Here is a 16,402-nt window from a genome sequence, read left to right as displayed (position 1 = left end):
GCTGGCTATAGTCTGTCCAGAATAGAGGCATTATATTTTGTGATGCTCATCAACAGTACTTCAACAGAATGCAGTGGTTTTGGAAACTTGGATGATAGAGCCATATAGAGAGTTATACTCTGTAAATACTAAATAGTAAGGAAAACAACAAAACAAGAGTCTCTTCAAATTATAAAGGATATCTTAGGAGGAACCTTTAACTTGTTAATCATATCAAATACTCATAAAGCTTGCACACAGCATAAACTAAACAATATACAAACTACACGACAGATGTATATCACTTCAAATTGTCGACCGCTACCGTTAGAGGATGAAGCTTTGTGCATGAGCCAACAACATAAAATAAAATACACAGCTAAGTGGGAAGTACAGGAGAATCTCAGACCTTTAGCTGAATTCTGCTGGTTGAGGTAGTGGTGCTAAGGCCAATCAAGTTCATCCTTGATTTTTTCTATGCTAACAAATCTCTCTCACAGATTCAATTTGCTGAAAACAATTGTAATTGAAAATTGGTGAAAAGAGCATTTATCAGCAAAATGAGAGGTGATTATGCAGTCAAATTGAGCTGTAGCCTAAAGGACATAATAGCTGAGTGGTTCCTGATATGTTGTTAATAGAATAGCTACTTTGACTATCTCACTTGAATTTTTTATTTAGTGTTTTTTAAAGTCAAATGGTAACACTCTCCAATTAAATAGACAAAAAATGACTAATTATACAAACGACACTCCATCTGTCCTGATGTAAGTGTCATTTCAACAAGTACGGTGATTTTGGCCTAAATTTTGAGGCGGTTTAACCCAAAAATTAGTAAGATACAGCATACGAATGCATCAAAGCAACCAAAAAACACCTCTGGGAATAATTGTAGCCTGCAGGACCTTAGCAAGCTTTAAAAAAGATAGTCACTATTCCTTTCTAGGCATTCTTCATGTAATTTAAGGGTTATGCTCAATTAAGGGAATGAGGGTTGTTACTATTAAAAATGTGAAGTTACTGCAGTGCGTGCATGGAGTATAAGTGCAGAGTCATCTTTCGTGCAGCACTGCAATTGCCTCCACTCAAATATATATTCATAAGTATTGGTAAATCTTTAGATTCATGCAAACACTCAATTAAGGATGTAGAATTGGGAAGAACAGTGAAATATGAAATGAAGTTTGTAAAACTAAACTAAGATTGTCTGAGATACAATAGAAATAGCACGATATGCATTATTCAGCACATCAACATCTTTTAATTTTTTTATCACTCTAAAATAGAATCACTTTCTAGGCTCATCAATCATTAGGCATCACTCAAAGAGCCACAAAGGAATGTCATCCATCAAAATTTGTATTAACATTCTTAAGTTTAGTTAGTTGCACTGTATACTCTCTATGACTATAAATATAAGACGAGCCGGAAGATTCAAATCATTCCACTCTTCTGTTATTCATATCTTCAGCATCTCACAATTCTCATAGAGAACCTTCCAATATAAACAAAAACACAATCTTTATTGCCTTGTAATGGCCCAATTAATGAAACCTTTTTACTCTTGGGCAATAATTCTTGCAGTTATTACCTGCCATGGAATTCTATCAGGTGAAGGAAGGCAACTAAAACTTACAAAAAGACAAGTGGGATCATCCACAATTGCAGAACCTATAAATGATTTTCGACCAACAACACCAGGTAACAGTCCTGGTGTAGGGCACTCCTATGCCGAGCACAGTGTTGTTGTTCAACCAAATGCGGCTGGTGATGATATGAAGCTACTTAAAAAGGAAAGTAAGAAAGAGTTTACAAGAAAACAAAAAGTTTCAACAGTTGAAAATTCAATAGATGGTTTCCGACCAACAGCACCAGGTAATAGCCCTGGTGTCGGGCACTCTTATACTAACAATGATGTTAAAGTTCAACAGAAGGGGGTAGGAATTGGTCCTGGTGTTAGCCATTCTGATGCAGGAAGCACGGATGATTTTAAACCCACACAACCAGGACACAGCCCTGGTGTTGATCATTCTTTCGTAGAAAAAAACACAGAGCCAAATGCATAGATATGTAGACCTACAAAGGAGCTTCACAGATTGAATGTAATTCAATTTGCACTCAGAGGTCCAAACATTCCCCAGTGCATGCATATATTTATATCAATTTGTTTAGCAAATATGTCTTTACCGAGACTGTATATTTGCAGCAGAAGAAACTTGTAAATTAATTTCAATTTTATGTAATACATATAAATTATTTGTTATCAAACATGCTTTCTTATGTAGTCATGGCTAGATGTTCAGTGGCATAGACCGATACAATTATTTACAACGGATTTTCTAGTATGTGCCCAAGGGTATACATATATGGCCGAACATTATAGGTTTGAAGTAATGACTATTGCATTGGAAAAACATCATAAATTTAACGAGACCAAGTATATTTTGCAGATCATTCTTGTGAAAGACAACCTCGAACTGATATCATCGAATATTAGCAAAAAGGTTCCACTGATTAAGTAATTACTACAAGTTTTTCTATAATTAAAAATGTAGTCTGAACCGACAAAAAACTACTACAGAGCCTGCAATAGAATGCTCCGTCCAGAAATTTGAAAGAAAAGAAGACTTGACCAGTTTGAAAACTAGTAGAAAAGACTGAAACTATCTGCAAACTGATTACAGTTACATATACCATAATATAAGTTAATCTGATTTTAAAATATAGCATAATCTAGATTTTAATAAGTTGCAGAAACAAAGTAAGTTAAAAGTTCTACCGGATACAGTTATTATTCACATGAAGCAAATCGACAAGCAGAAGTTTGATCCAAGATACAGCGTAACAATTCTAATGTTTCATATTATGCCCAAAATCTCAAATATTACATAAAGTATTTTAAACTTTGTGAAAACCATACTTAATATCCACCTAACAGTTTAATAATAAGCACTAACAGTGCTGCCAAAGACCCAATTTTGGCATAATGACTAAGATTCTCTAATTGTCTTTTAACATGTTAAAAAGAAACTTAACAAAGCTCTCCAACTGTAATCAATCACCATCAATGAATCAAAAGCTAAAAGAAACCTAAATAAATCAGATAGGGGTGTAGATCAGCAAAAAAGTTACTAACACACAACCCTAATTAATAATCCCTCAGTCCAATGGAAAATTTTGATTGTTAATATCTTTAATTTCGTATTAGTATTAAATATAAAAATTTCATTGTATTAAAGTCACCCATGACAATATATTTGTTCTTATAGATTATACGTAAATTAATAGCCAATCGTTTATTATGAATACCGTAAAAACTCAAAACAAGAAAAGTAATAAGAGACGGAGGGAGTACCTAGCTAGATACCTCAGAACAATTTGAATCACAAGATATATCATCAAGTTGCAACTATATTGAAAGACAGTAATAGTGTGGAACAACACAGCACATGCTATCAATAGCTCTAAATATTTAAAATACTCCTATATTATATATTCAACTTTTACTGCAAGCCCAGAAAAAAAAGGAGAAAACAAGGAGAAAACGTGAATATTAAAGAAAACAATACGCACCACATACGATGATACGATAAAATATTAACGGCGTCATCTTCCCAGCAGTTGTTCATCATTCTCAACGATGGATCCCGCTGAAAATTAGCCACTGCAAAAATATGTTTTCCGTGCTTGTTGGCTTTTACTAAACCCATTAAAAAAACATGTTAATATAAGGTAATTTATATAATTAAAAAAGAACACTTATGATTTAAAATTATTTAAGTGATAAGTGAAAAATAAAGATTTTATGTTAATGTTTAGTTAATTTTCTTTCTATTTTAATTTACTAGCATAAATAAACATGTTGAACATTTAAAATCTAAAATATCATAATATTAAATTTATCGTGATATTATGCTGCATCAAGTGACTCCAATTTTCATTGATGTGCAATGTGCTTGATCGCAAACTAATATTGTAGATTCGCTTTTGATCACTTTGAAAAAGTAAGGAACAAATACTAGTGTAGCAAGCTGTTGACACCTGCATGTTTGGGGCAGTTTAAGCTAGACAATGTCCGATGTATTTGCTAGAATGTCTTGTGGTTTGTATGATCTCCATCATTATTTGCTATCATTTTTGCTGGTTTGGTTCTTTTTTTTTCTGCCGAATCTTCCTGAAATTTTGGGTCTTTCAACACCCACACCAACCATAGACTTACTTTATTCAAAAAAAACCATAGACTTACTTCTTCGGTTAATAACATAATATAAATTTCTATATTATCGAATAAAACCCACAAACCCATAAATTTTACAAAACAAAAAATTTTGCAAAATTATTACATATAATTAAGGTGCAAAACATTTTAGGTAGGTCATGCTTCAAATAATCTAATATGAACTGCAAAATAGTTTACTATTATTCATCTTTATTGAATTACAAAATATGAACTAATAACTAGGCGTTGTAAAATTTTATAAATTTATTTAACATATATTATACTAGATTAATTAATATTGATGGTATAGATATACCTGCAGCGCCAATAAATATAAATTAATTGGACCGTAGCTTACATCTAGCACGATAAATGTATTGCTTGACCAAACTTTTTGTACAAAAAACTGTGGAAAGTGTGCTAATATGTTATTCTAATTATTGGAAAAGATAGGAATTTTTTTAAAAATTATGACATGCATTAATATTTATGTTAAAATTAATTTAATAAATATATAATTTAAAAAGAACTCCAGCATAAGCTAGCATATATTAATACATTATTAGAAAAGGCACTCTCTCCCATAATACTATATCATTGACATGTTAAAATAATTGACTAGAAATTAAATACTTTTCCAGTATTACAAATTAAAAGATTGTACTCATAAACTAGAAAAAAAAAATTGTACTCATAAAAAAGAGAAACTGTTATTTAAAATCTAACTTTTCTGGCTTAGCTAATTAATATAAATGAGCAAAAACTCATGCTGTACTTTGACTATACCAAATGATGTGAAATGATGAAATAAGTGAAAGTATAAGAAAATAATGGTAAAGTATACACTTATGTGTTGTACTGGGAGTGAAATAAAGAAAGGGGAGCTAAAGATTAATACTTTGAAGAAAATTTGAATTGTTTAGAAAGTTTTTGGAGAGTATATATAGACATTATTATAATTGAATATATTTAGACATACAAAACGGACTTTTAATGATTCCCTCTTGTAAAGTTCACTCAATTAGAGTCCAGTTTGTCTATAGTACTTTTTTTTATCATTTGTTTGCTTACATTTTAAAACATAACCAAACTTTTGGTCCACTGGACCACTGCATTTTTTGTGATTAGTTTATCATTAATAAAATTAATTGAGATTATAGAATAATCAAAACCATGAAACTATGCAAGTTGTTTTGGGCCTGGCTCCTTATACCATGGAGGCCACCTTTTAATATTTGCCATTAAATGCATGCAAAGATGGTTAATAAAGTCTTAATAAACTAAAAAAAATTGTTAGGTATGTGTAAAGGTTGATCATGTAGGCCTAAATCTCGTCTGTAAAGTGTAAAGTAAGGGTTGTCAAACCGCTGAGAGTTAAATAAACCGCAGACATTTTACATTATGAGCCCAGAACCGTCCAATTAAGAACAGAAGTAATGTAATGGTGAGTGGAAGGTTCACAATCGAATATTTGGAATAAAAGGACGAAACAAAACTGAGTAGTGTGTACTCATCTTTGCCTTTTAGTTATAGTAATATAAGCTGAACTCGCTGCAAAACTAGTGCAGCAGCCCTTCAGTTCTTTGAGAGGTAATTAGGAACCCTTTTGATCAGAATATATATAATCAAGATGGACTGTAATGAATGTGGACTGGTCTGAGATAGCCCTATTTTATTTGATTTTATGTGTGCATGGCTTTTGTATTTTTGTATTTTTGATATCATAGCTAGCTAGGTTGTTAGGTTTGTCAATTACATATAATCATTTAAAGTTGTAATCACTCAGGTTGGTAAGATACATGGTGGGAGCGTAAAGCCACTAGGATCCTATCATCGGCTTACCGGTCTCTGTGTTTTATATGATGTAGAAGAAATTTATTTCAAATGGCCAAGTTGAAGTTACATTTACATTCGGAATAGTGATATGAAATTGAAAATATAAAAATAGAGGGTTGGTGTTTTTTTACCTTTATACTCTAGTATCCAAGGAGATCGACCTGCTAATTGCACGAAATTTATTTATTTATTTATTAATCTGGTATTCGGATCAGTGCAGCTCGGCTAATTCTGAAATATGATTTATGATGTTATATAAGTTACCTATGATTTATGATGTTATATAAGTTACATATGTAGGTAGGTAGACAAATCCTCAGTCCCTGGAGGTGATCATACCTGTTATCAAAACTCGCAATTTTTATGTTTTTCCATCAGTTATGTTTCATACATACGTCGAGATTATTCCATCTTTAGTGCACTAAAGAATACCGACTAGAGGCGGAGACACATGGGGCCTCGGGGTGTCCATGTTACCATAGATTTCAAAAAATTATATATATTTTCATGTTGTTAACACAGAGCTGGTAGATGTTATGTTTCAGGATCTTTCCCTTCCTTATCAACTGTCCAACCGGGCGTAGCGGGTTGTTTCTTGAGTAGTCGTCTAACGAATATTTATATTAAATAAATGAGGGTGGGAGTACTCGAACCCGAATTCCTACCTAAACCGAGCTTCTAAACCGAGCTTCTGATACTATGTTAATTAACCAACCGCTCTAAAATTTTAAGGTGTCGGAGAAAGGTCCGAACCTCATCTCATCTTATACTCTTTAACACATTCATTCGGTGCCGACGTAGTTTTAATATACCGTATACTCGATCAGTCCGAGACTATGATTTTTTTTTCTTTTTGCTAATTCCGAGACTATGATTTCATTAATGAAATCTCTACAATTTCAGATGAATTTTGTTTTTAACAGTATACTGAAAACTTCGACGAACTTTTTTCTTAAAGTCATGGAATTTGACAAGACATAGTTATACTTGCCGATAATATAGTACTTATCTCACTGTATGTTGAACTTGTTTCTTAAACCTAGCAAATCTTGGTTCTCTGAAAACCTAGATTTGTACTGGTATTTTGACAAAGTTGCAACAGCTGAACACAAGGAAACGGCTCAATGATTGAGATTAGACAAACTAAACACTGTTTTTGGGTTGGTTAATTTCAACTTTCGATCAAGATGCGGCTCACATGTGTAGAGAGTTGATTTTGATTTAGCACAACCTTTAAATCAAGGCTTATATGGTCATGTCATTTTGTACCTCATGCCTGACGTTGAACATGTTAAATTCAAATCTTTGTCAATGCCCCTCGTCAATGTACTAGCCAGATCACAGATCACATGTATGATATGACATGGATTATTAATTTATCCGAGTATTTGCTGCATTTTTTTGTCAAGTTCTTAACAAGAAACTGTATCCAAATTATTATACTAATTAAGCCTTCACGTCCTTTATAAATACGTAATTGGTGGTCCCGTTTGATATATTGTTGTTGCAAACAGTTATAATAGTTTTTTGCTAAAAAAACTGTAAGAAATGTGTTTGTTTAATTCTAAAAACTGATGTCTGGAAAAACGCTTTTGGTTTAAAAGTTGCTGTTAGCAAAAACATCTCCATGTTTTTGAAAAAGCTATGTTTTCAGCTTTTGACAGCTTTTACAGAAAGTAGTTATCAGTTCCGCCATTAAACATTCTCAGAAACATTATTTTTATATATTATATCTAGTCAGAACATTAGGATTCGAGGTTATGAAAGTACTCTAGAAATCCTTTCAAACTGAATCTTCTGAAAATTTAACCAGGAAATTAATTAGTATATGAGATAGGAGGAGACATTGAAAGTTTATATAAACTAAAACAGGAAAAGGAATTTAGCACTTAGCAGCAAGTAGAAGGCCAGAAATAATTCCCAGAATTATGTGTAAAGAAGGAAAAAAAAAGTCCGAAAATGGTTGCGTAGAGAAGGAAATGAAAATATTGGAGTCCAGCAAAACATGGGAACAAAACACTACATGATAGATGGAGAATCAGGATCCGTACAATAATCTGTCAAGAAATTGGCTGCGATGGCATATATACAGGTAAAATGCATGGTAACCATTGGAATTACAAGGCAAAGGAGATATGGATACTTGGAGAAGCAGGCAAGGCCATGAGCGAAGTGAGGGAGAATATAGACAAGTGTAAATCAAAAAAGATATAGCTAGCTAGATTGATGGTGCATATAAACCTTTTCCTTCCCCCCTTTCACGAGAGGTCGGGCTTCAACTCTCAAGAAAACCATCCATTTCTACCTTTTTTTCTTTTCCTGTTAATAATATCTCCGGGGCGGAACTGAGAGCGGCCAAACCTAGGCTAGGCTGAAGTCCCGGCTGAACTGATAATTTTAGTGGATAACGTTTTTTAAAATCTGAATTTTATTTGAAAATCTAGAGATGAACCAAAATATCATTTTTGAGTGTTAAATGGTCCAAAATGTCACTTTTGAAAATAATGGCCCAAAATGTCACCTCATAACGGTACTTCGTCTTACGTTTTATTTTTTTAATGCAAAACGGTACATAGTGTTCCGTTTTAGTACTTTAATTTTTTTTTAATTTTTTTATAATGTACAAAACGTTAGTTGAAGTAACGTTTTGGCTCAAAACGGTACACCATATAGCGTTTTGTATCAAAATAGTACTTTATCTACCGTTTTGCGCATAAAAGAAATTTAAAATGCCAAAACATTACACGAAGTACCATTTTATATCTTTTGCATAAACGTTACACGATTTACCGTTTTAAAATGACATTTAAGGCCATTTTAACCCCCAAGTGACATTTAGGTCATCACCGTTGAAAATCAATATAAATTTTTTATCAAGTCATAATATCTCCGGCGCGGAACCGAGAGCGGGCGAATCTAGACTGAAGTCCCGGCTAAACCGATAATTTTAGTCCATAACGTTTTTTAAAATCTGAATTTTATTTAAAAATCAGTATAATTTTTTTATCAAGTTGATATTTCATTTTAGTGCCGGCTGTTTTGAAATGCGAGTTCTTGTCGTTAAATATCTCCTCTTGCATCTTCTTTTTTTCTCATTTTTTTTACGCACCACTCCTTGGAATTTTCGAATCTTTACTCCCACTAGTCTGGACAATCGCATCCCCCTCTATACTATAAATACTACAGTTGCATCCTTCTCTACTAATCATCCCTAAACCCATCTTCATACTAAACCTAGTTCATATATATGGGATTCAAGATTAATTTGAGTGTGCTTGTTTTTATGTTGATAGTAAGCAATGAGCTTATTCTAATAAGCGTTGAAGGCAGGCACTTGAAGTCCAAAGAATGCAAGAAATGCTCTAGGCAATATCCGCACCGCCATCATCATCACCGTGGCACGAGCAACAACAGTTTGAATCCAAAACAGAAGCCTGGCATGCCTAATACTGATCATCCATCTCAGGAGAATGACAGCAAGATGGATTTCATCGACGATTTTCGACCCACGAGTCCTGGACACAGTCCTGGTATAGGTCATTCTGTTCACAACTGATAACTGATGATTAGTCTATGTACATTTGAATATCTTTAGTTAGTTGTTCGGAATCCAGTGTGTCTCTGGTTAGGCTCACATTAATTTGTTTGGATTGTGACGGTATCAAGTATTTAAATACTCTATTTGTCGTATGTAAATATTTAGCTATTCAGAGAGAGAGAGTGTCGAGTTTTGAACAAATTTGTACTGAATGTTTAGCTTACTACTCGGACTACCTTCCGATGATCGATTGTATTTGCCATTAAATAAATAAAAGCTCGAGTTTACAGGCACGGAAGAGATGTATTTGCTCGTTCCTCGTTCCAAACATTTTATAAGCTACTTATGACTTACGAGCCTGAAAAAATTTCATTTATTCGAGCGGCTGAGCCCCATGTAAAATGCAGGCTACAACTTGGAACTAAATTAGTACAGAAAATTTTCGTATTGTAAAACGCCGGGTTTTGTGATTCTCAAAACTGGTGTAAACTGAATCTTTTACACAAAGTAATGACCGCTCCCGGCCTGTCTGGTTGAATTGTATAGGGTTGATTGGTTTGGACAGCGAGCCTATTAAAAAAATGTAATTTTGTGAAAAAATGTAGGAAAAGTGATTAAAATGATTAGACCGATCAATATTTGGATGCATAAAATGGGTGAGTGGAAGAAATATTGATTATAAGTAGGATGTATTATTTTTTTATAATATACAATTTTATTGGTTATAAGTAGGGTGTAGTGTTTTTTATATTATAAAATTTTATCATTTTTGATAACTTTTGAAATTTATAAAAATAAATGAGAAGTTTAAAAAATGAAAGAAAAAATGCATAAAATCGAATGGGAGTAAATAATTCTGTGAACATGATGTTATTATGTTAAGAAAGACACCAAAAGATTGTGTAGGCTAGAAGGCCAGAATAGATTACTCATTTTATTTTCTGTTTCAAGAATGTTTATATTTTTTATTATGTTAAGTGATCGAAAATAAAATTGATTATTATTTATCTCATTTATTTATATATTTTTTAATCTGGTTGTATAGTCAATTGGGTTTTGTACTTAATTTAAAATAATGAAATTTGCTTTAAATTTATAAAAAAAAAAAGAAGTAATAAGCAAAAGGAAATTAGATGTGCATATAATATAGCAATCGGTTTTCCTTTTCAAAATTTTCCTTCAATTTATTTTTGCATTTTTTCAACATTTAAGGTGGAATTAAAAAATTTTAAAAAAAGATATATATATTTGTATTGAATTAGAACAACAATAAAAAAAGTTATCTTGGCAAAAAAAATATTAAGAAAAGTTACAGTAAACATGACAATATTCTCTCTTTTTTTTGTCAAAAATAAACATGATATTCTAATTGTCAAACAATCTTTTTGTTAAAAGTATCAAACAGAGTTACATGATTCTCCAGCACAATTTTTTTGCCATTAGAACACGAATAAGAGAGGATTTTAGAATTGTACGTATTATCCAGGATAAAGCTATACATGGTAATTATAATCTCCCCATGCATTTGCCAGCGTGTTAATTAATTGTAGTCACTACTGTTAGGTTCATTGTTCAATAACAAGCCCTATTGAATTTTAATTTTATGTTGGTAGAGATTGAAAATACATCTAGAGGGGGTGAACATGTGATTATGGCTAACTAAGATTAGTTTTAAATTTTACCCGATAATAACTTGTGAGATTTAATCAACAGTTCAATAATCTAGATAATGATAGCAAGCTGGGATGACTAAATGCAGTGTAGAAAATAAGAACACACAAGAATTTTAGCCAAGTTCGACCCTAATCCTCTATGGTCTACGTCCTGCTCTCTTACCAACTTGGTAAGAGAATATATTATTGAATCACAATAAGTTTACAACTACAAGATACAATAATATATCTCCCTTTATCCCAGCTGCTGATAATGACTTGCTGAAACCCTGTTTCTGAACCTGCCCTCTAAGTACTATACTACCCCGTAGTACAAACTTCACTAGCACTAGTTCACCAAACCCTTGTTTTCCTTAGCCAACTATTCAGCAACTCCACAATACAAATTGAACAATACAAATCGAATAATAAAAAGATTACAACTCAAACTATAGACTCTCTAAGATATAACGTGTATATATAATTAAGAGCTCGAGAGAATCTTTTGTTTCAATGAAAGCAAAGAGTTGTAGGTGTTCTTGCTGCAATTAGTTAATCATAAAAACTGCAAGAAACCTCATATATAAACATACACTAACGTTCAAAACAATCTGAACAACTTACAATGGTTAGAATCCAATTCTAACGTTTAAATTAGTTAGGATGGTTTTCAACGTTTAGGTATCCGTTTGATAGAAGAGAGAAAGAATGTTTTAATCCAATTCTAACGTTTTAATCTGGTTTGTAGAAGATAGAGTTTGAAGATAAAACAAACTCCTACAAATTAGGAAAATTGTTTTAATGCTTGAAAACATTTTATATATGAGCTCTATTATATATAAAACACGATAATATAATAGAGAAGTCCTTACAATTCGTTAAAAGAAATTCCTAAAATTTCTCCTTGAAAATCTGTTTCCTTATTGAATTGGGTTAATTATCAAGTTGACCATTATATAATTAACAAAGTTCCAAATTTACCAACAATAAATTCGGGGTCTCAGATTGGCCACTTTCAAGTAGGTGGGTCTCAAATTGGCCATTTTTCAAGTCGGTCATAAGCTAGCGACATCTCAAAATTATCACCGAAAGTTAGTATTTTTGTATGAAAATGGTCAATTTGAGACCTCGAATTAATCGATGGTAAATTTGATATTTCGCTAGTTATATAGTGGTAAATTTGATACTTAACCCTTATTGAATTTGGACTGTCCATCTTGGTTTGCTGTTATTCTGAATAACGTGATTATAGCTTGCTGAAATAGATCACTGTCTTATGACAGCTTGCTGTCATGATACTTAAACAACAATGTCATTAAGCTGATATATCCTGCAAACAGTCTTAAATAACAATATGATGGCTTGCTGTGTTGTGATCATCAAAACTAAGGAGTTACAATCTCCCCCTTTTTGATGATTACAAGAATTTAGGAGAATTACAAAACTCCCCCTAAATCTATGCATATCTCAAAATTAAGCAATACTTTCTAACATATTACTGCAAATCATTAAACTGCAAATAGCACAAATGCATATCCAACACAACAAACATAGCAGCATATCATTACATCACCAAGTCTTAACATAACCAGATTTTAATATAACCAAAAACAAATCAAGTCTTAAACAAAAACAACCATCATAAACCAAGTAGCAGATGAAACAAGTCTTAAACAAACATAAATCTCCTAAATTTCTCCTTAAAGCATAAAAAAGATTTAGGTTGAGGGCTGATCAAAAATGTTGAGAGCATCCTCTTTTGGAGAAAAGAAAGCATCTTGCTGATCCTGATTGTCCATATCCCCAGCAGCATTAACCAGATCATCCAAACTAGTATCCAAATCTGCATTAGACTGGGAAGAAGAGGGGTTGGCAGTATACATGAAGTTCAACAGAATGTCCTTCAAACCATTAATCTCTGTCTTGAGCTGGTTTAACTGTTCTGTAGTAGCAGCCACATGACCAAATAGCAGAGTATTGTCATCTTGTATTCCCTTAAGCAACTGAATCACTTCAGACTCTGATTTAACAGTAGGGGCAACAACAGGGGATTCGGGAGGTAGAGTTGGAATAATCCTTACCAGCTCACCATTCTCAATATGCAAATTTGACATGGCTATAGTCTTGGCATCTAACACTTTCTTGATAGTTAGCTTAGCAGCAGTCTTGAGATCAAGCTTAAAAAAATCAAAAATTCTGGATAACAAAAGACCATAAGGCAGGCCTATCTTCTTTTGGTTCACAGTAGCTAGCATGTTCTTAAGGATCAAATGAGATAAATCAAATGCCCTACCAGCTAATATCATGACAACTATTGTCACATCCTGACAACTGAAAGTAGATTTGTTTCCTCCTCTAGGACACAAATTAGCGCGACAGATCTTAAACAGAAAATGAGCCATTGGGGTAACAATAGTAGTGGATGGAGGTTGGGGGTTTTCTTCAACATTGCTGTCTGAACCTAATAGAACCTTAAATTGATCCATAACAGAGAAACCAGACAACACGACATAACCTTTACCCATAAAGACCTCAATTTCAGTAGGATTCTCAAACTTAATTAAAGTACTAAGAAAAGGGGGATTCAGTCGAATACGCTTATCACGAACAGTTGAAACACAATTACCAAACTTATCCTCATGAAGATTTGCATAAAACTCACGAATCAAATCAGGATAGTATGTCTTAGGCAAATCTAGAATAAAACTATCCATACCAACAGTTTGAAACAAAGATAATGCTCCAGACTGTTGAAGGAGCTTACCATTAACCAAAATACCAGGAAGGATGGGACGAGTATCCAAAGCATTTTCTGTGAACCTCTGCTCCAAGTCAGGAGAATCAAAAGAGAGAGTGAGCTTGAGCTTCTTAGAGTCGGGGGTATGAGACACTTCATTCGCACTCTCGGTTCCAAAATCAACCACACTATTATCATGTTTAGAGGTAGAACGATTTGCTAGAAGGCTTGATTTTTCGTGTTGCACGAACCATGGTGAAACAATTGCTGTAAATAATGAGGAGCGGCGGTAGAAAGGATGTGGCTTGAAATAAGGTTAAAAACCCTAACCCGGGTGTGACAGACTTTTTAGGGGAGAGATTTAGGATTAATTAAAAAAGTAGTTATCCTAAATCTAACAAATATCCTAATATAATGTCTATCTATTAGAACTACCACATGTTATCAGTTTAAAAAAATGATAAGATAAAGCATCAAAACACACAAACAAGTAAGCAGCAATAAACAGATAATGGCATGTCAAAATTAATAAATCAAATTAAACATAAATTATGACACTTAATAAACAATCATAGTAAGCTAACATGAAAATTGATAGTAAGCTAATATTACCAAATTTCCAAAGATAGCTTGCCATTATACACTGCACATGCCAAGTTCCCGTCGAATGGTAGAAAATCTTGCTTCGCCAAGGGGTTTTGTAAAGATATCTGCCAATTGATATTCAGTAGACACAAAAACTAATTCAATCTTACCTTTAGCATCATTATCTCTCAAGAAATGGTGACGAACATCAATATGCTTTGTTCTTGAGTGATTCACCGGATTATTTGATATGTTGATGGTGCTAGTATTGTCACAATAGATTGGAACTTTGCCACACTTGATTCCAAAATCTCGTAGATTCTGAATCATCCACAAAATTTGAGAGCAACAACTACCAGCTGCCAAATACTCACCTTCTGTTATGGATAATGCGACTGAAGTTTGTTTCTTACTTTTCCAAGATACGAGATTGTGTCCTAAGTATGTACAAACACCACTTGTGCTCTTTCTATCAGTTTGACATCCCGCATAATATGCATCACTATACCCCACAAGATCAAATGTGCTTGTAATAGGATAAAATAACCCAAGATTAATAGTCCCACTTAAATATCGAAATATTCTTTTAACTGCATCTAAGTGTGATTCCTTAGGTTTAGCTTGAAAACGAGCACATACATAAACACTATACATAATATCTGGCCGAGAAGCAGTAAGATATAAAAGACAACCAATCATGCCTCTATACTTTTTGATATCAACTGCCTTACCGTTTTCATCTGAAGTCAGCTTGCTGTTTTGATTCATTGGTGTAGATTTTGGCTTGACATGCTCAAATCCAAATCTAGTCAGCAAGTTCTTCATATACTTTGACTGATGAACATAGATGTCATCCTTTGATTGCTTGATTTGGAGTCCCAAGAAATAGTTGAGCTCACCCATCATGCTCATGTCAAATTCACTGCGCATACACTTAGAAAACAACTCACACATAGAATCATTAGTGGATCCAAAAATTATATCATCTACATATATCTGGACAATCAAAATATCATTACCATCTTGCCTAGTAAATAAAGTAGGATCGATTTTACCTCGAATGAAGCCATTTTTGATCAAAAACTTACTAAGCCTCTTGTACCAAGCCCTTGGTGCTTGCTTTAAGCCATATAATGCCTTCTTGAGCTTGTAAACATAGTCCGGATGTTGTTCATGTTCAAAACCATGGGGTTGCTTGACATAAACTTCCTCTTCCAGAAATCCATTAAGAAAAGCACTTTTGACGTTCATTTGATGTCGCTTGATCTTCTTGTAGCATGCATAAGCAAGAAGCATCCTAATTGATTCCAATCTAGCTACTGGAGCATAAGTTTGATCAAAGTCAATGCCTTCTTGTTGATTGTACCCTTGTGTCACGAGCTTTGCTTTGTTTCGAGTAACGGTACCAAATTCATCCACTTTATTCTTGAAAATCCATTTTGTACCAATGATTGAAGCATTCTTTGGTGGCTTGACAAATTCCCAAACATCACATCGTTCGAATTGATTGAGTACTTCTTGCCTAGCCGTGATCCAATTTTCATCTTCGAGTGCTTCTTTGACATTCTTGGGTTCCTCTTGAGCTAGAAATGCCGCATAAGCACAAAAATTTGCATAGCCTTTCCTTGTCTTGAGTCCATCAGTAATATCACCAATAACCTGCTCTGGAGGGTGATTCTTCACTGTCTGTGTAGCTTTTGACAATGAATTCTTAGAGATATCTTCATGAGAGGTCTTCCTTATATTAGATGGAGGAGCTAAGTCTTCACCATCATAGATTGGCATTTTATCCTTTACTCTATTTCCTCTAGGACCATTGAGAGTCATCTTTGCCATCTTTACAATTGCCTTATTGT

The 16,402-nt window shown here is 33.4% G+C and overlaps 1 protein-coding gene across 1 annotated transcript; it reads left to right on the top strand.

The window, feature by feature from the left end:
* Positions 1–1,442: 1,442 nt before the first annotated feature.
* On the top strand, positions 1,443–9,854 carry LOC141661506 (uncharacterized). Its single transcript, XM_074468531.1, has 2 exons — positions 1,443–2,015; positions 9,516–9,854. Exons 1-2 carry the CDS (start codon positions 1,515–1,517, stop codon positions 9,588–9,590), a joined length of 576 nt encoding a protein of 191 aa, XP_074324632.1. The 5' UTR covers positions 1,443–1,514; the 3' UTR covers positions 9,591–9,854.
* The last annotated feature ends 6,548 nt before the right edge of the window (positions 9,855–16,402 follow it).

This window comes from Apium graveolens, chromosome 5, assembly GCF_009905375.1.
Source record: "Apium graveolens cultivar Ventura chromosome 5, ASM990537v1, whole genome shotgun sequence".
Taxonomy (NCBI): Eukaryota; Viridiplantae; Streptophyta; class Magnoliopsida; order Apiales; family Apiaceae; genus Apium; species Apium graveolens.
This window is presented reverse-complemented; position numbering and strand designations above follow the sequence as displayed.

Excerpts from the sequence above, each read along its gene's own strand:
- LOC141661506 (XM_074468531.1), top strand. The coding sequence starts at position 1,515 with ATGGCCCAATTAATGAAACCTTTTTACTCTTGGGCAATAATTCTTGCA. Across the intron at positions 2,016-9,515 it reads CTGGTGTTGATCATTCTTTC|ATGGATTTCATCGACGATTT; the intron begins GTAGAAAAAAAC and ends AATGACAGCAAG.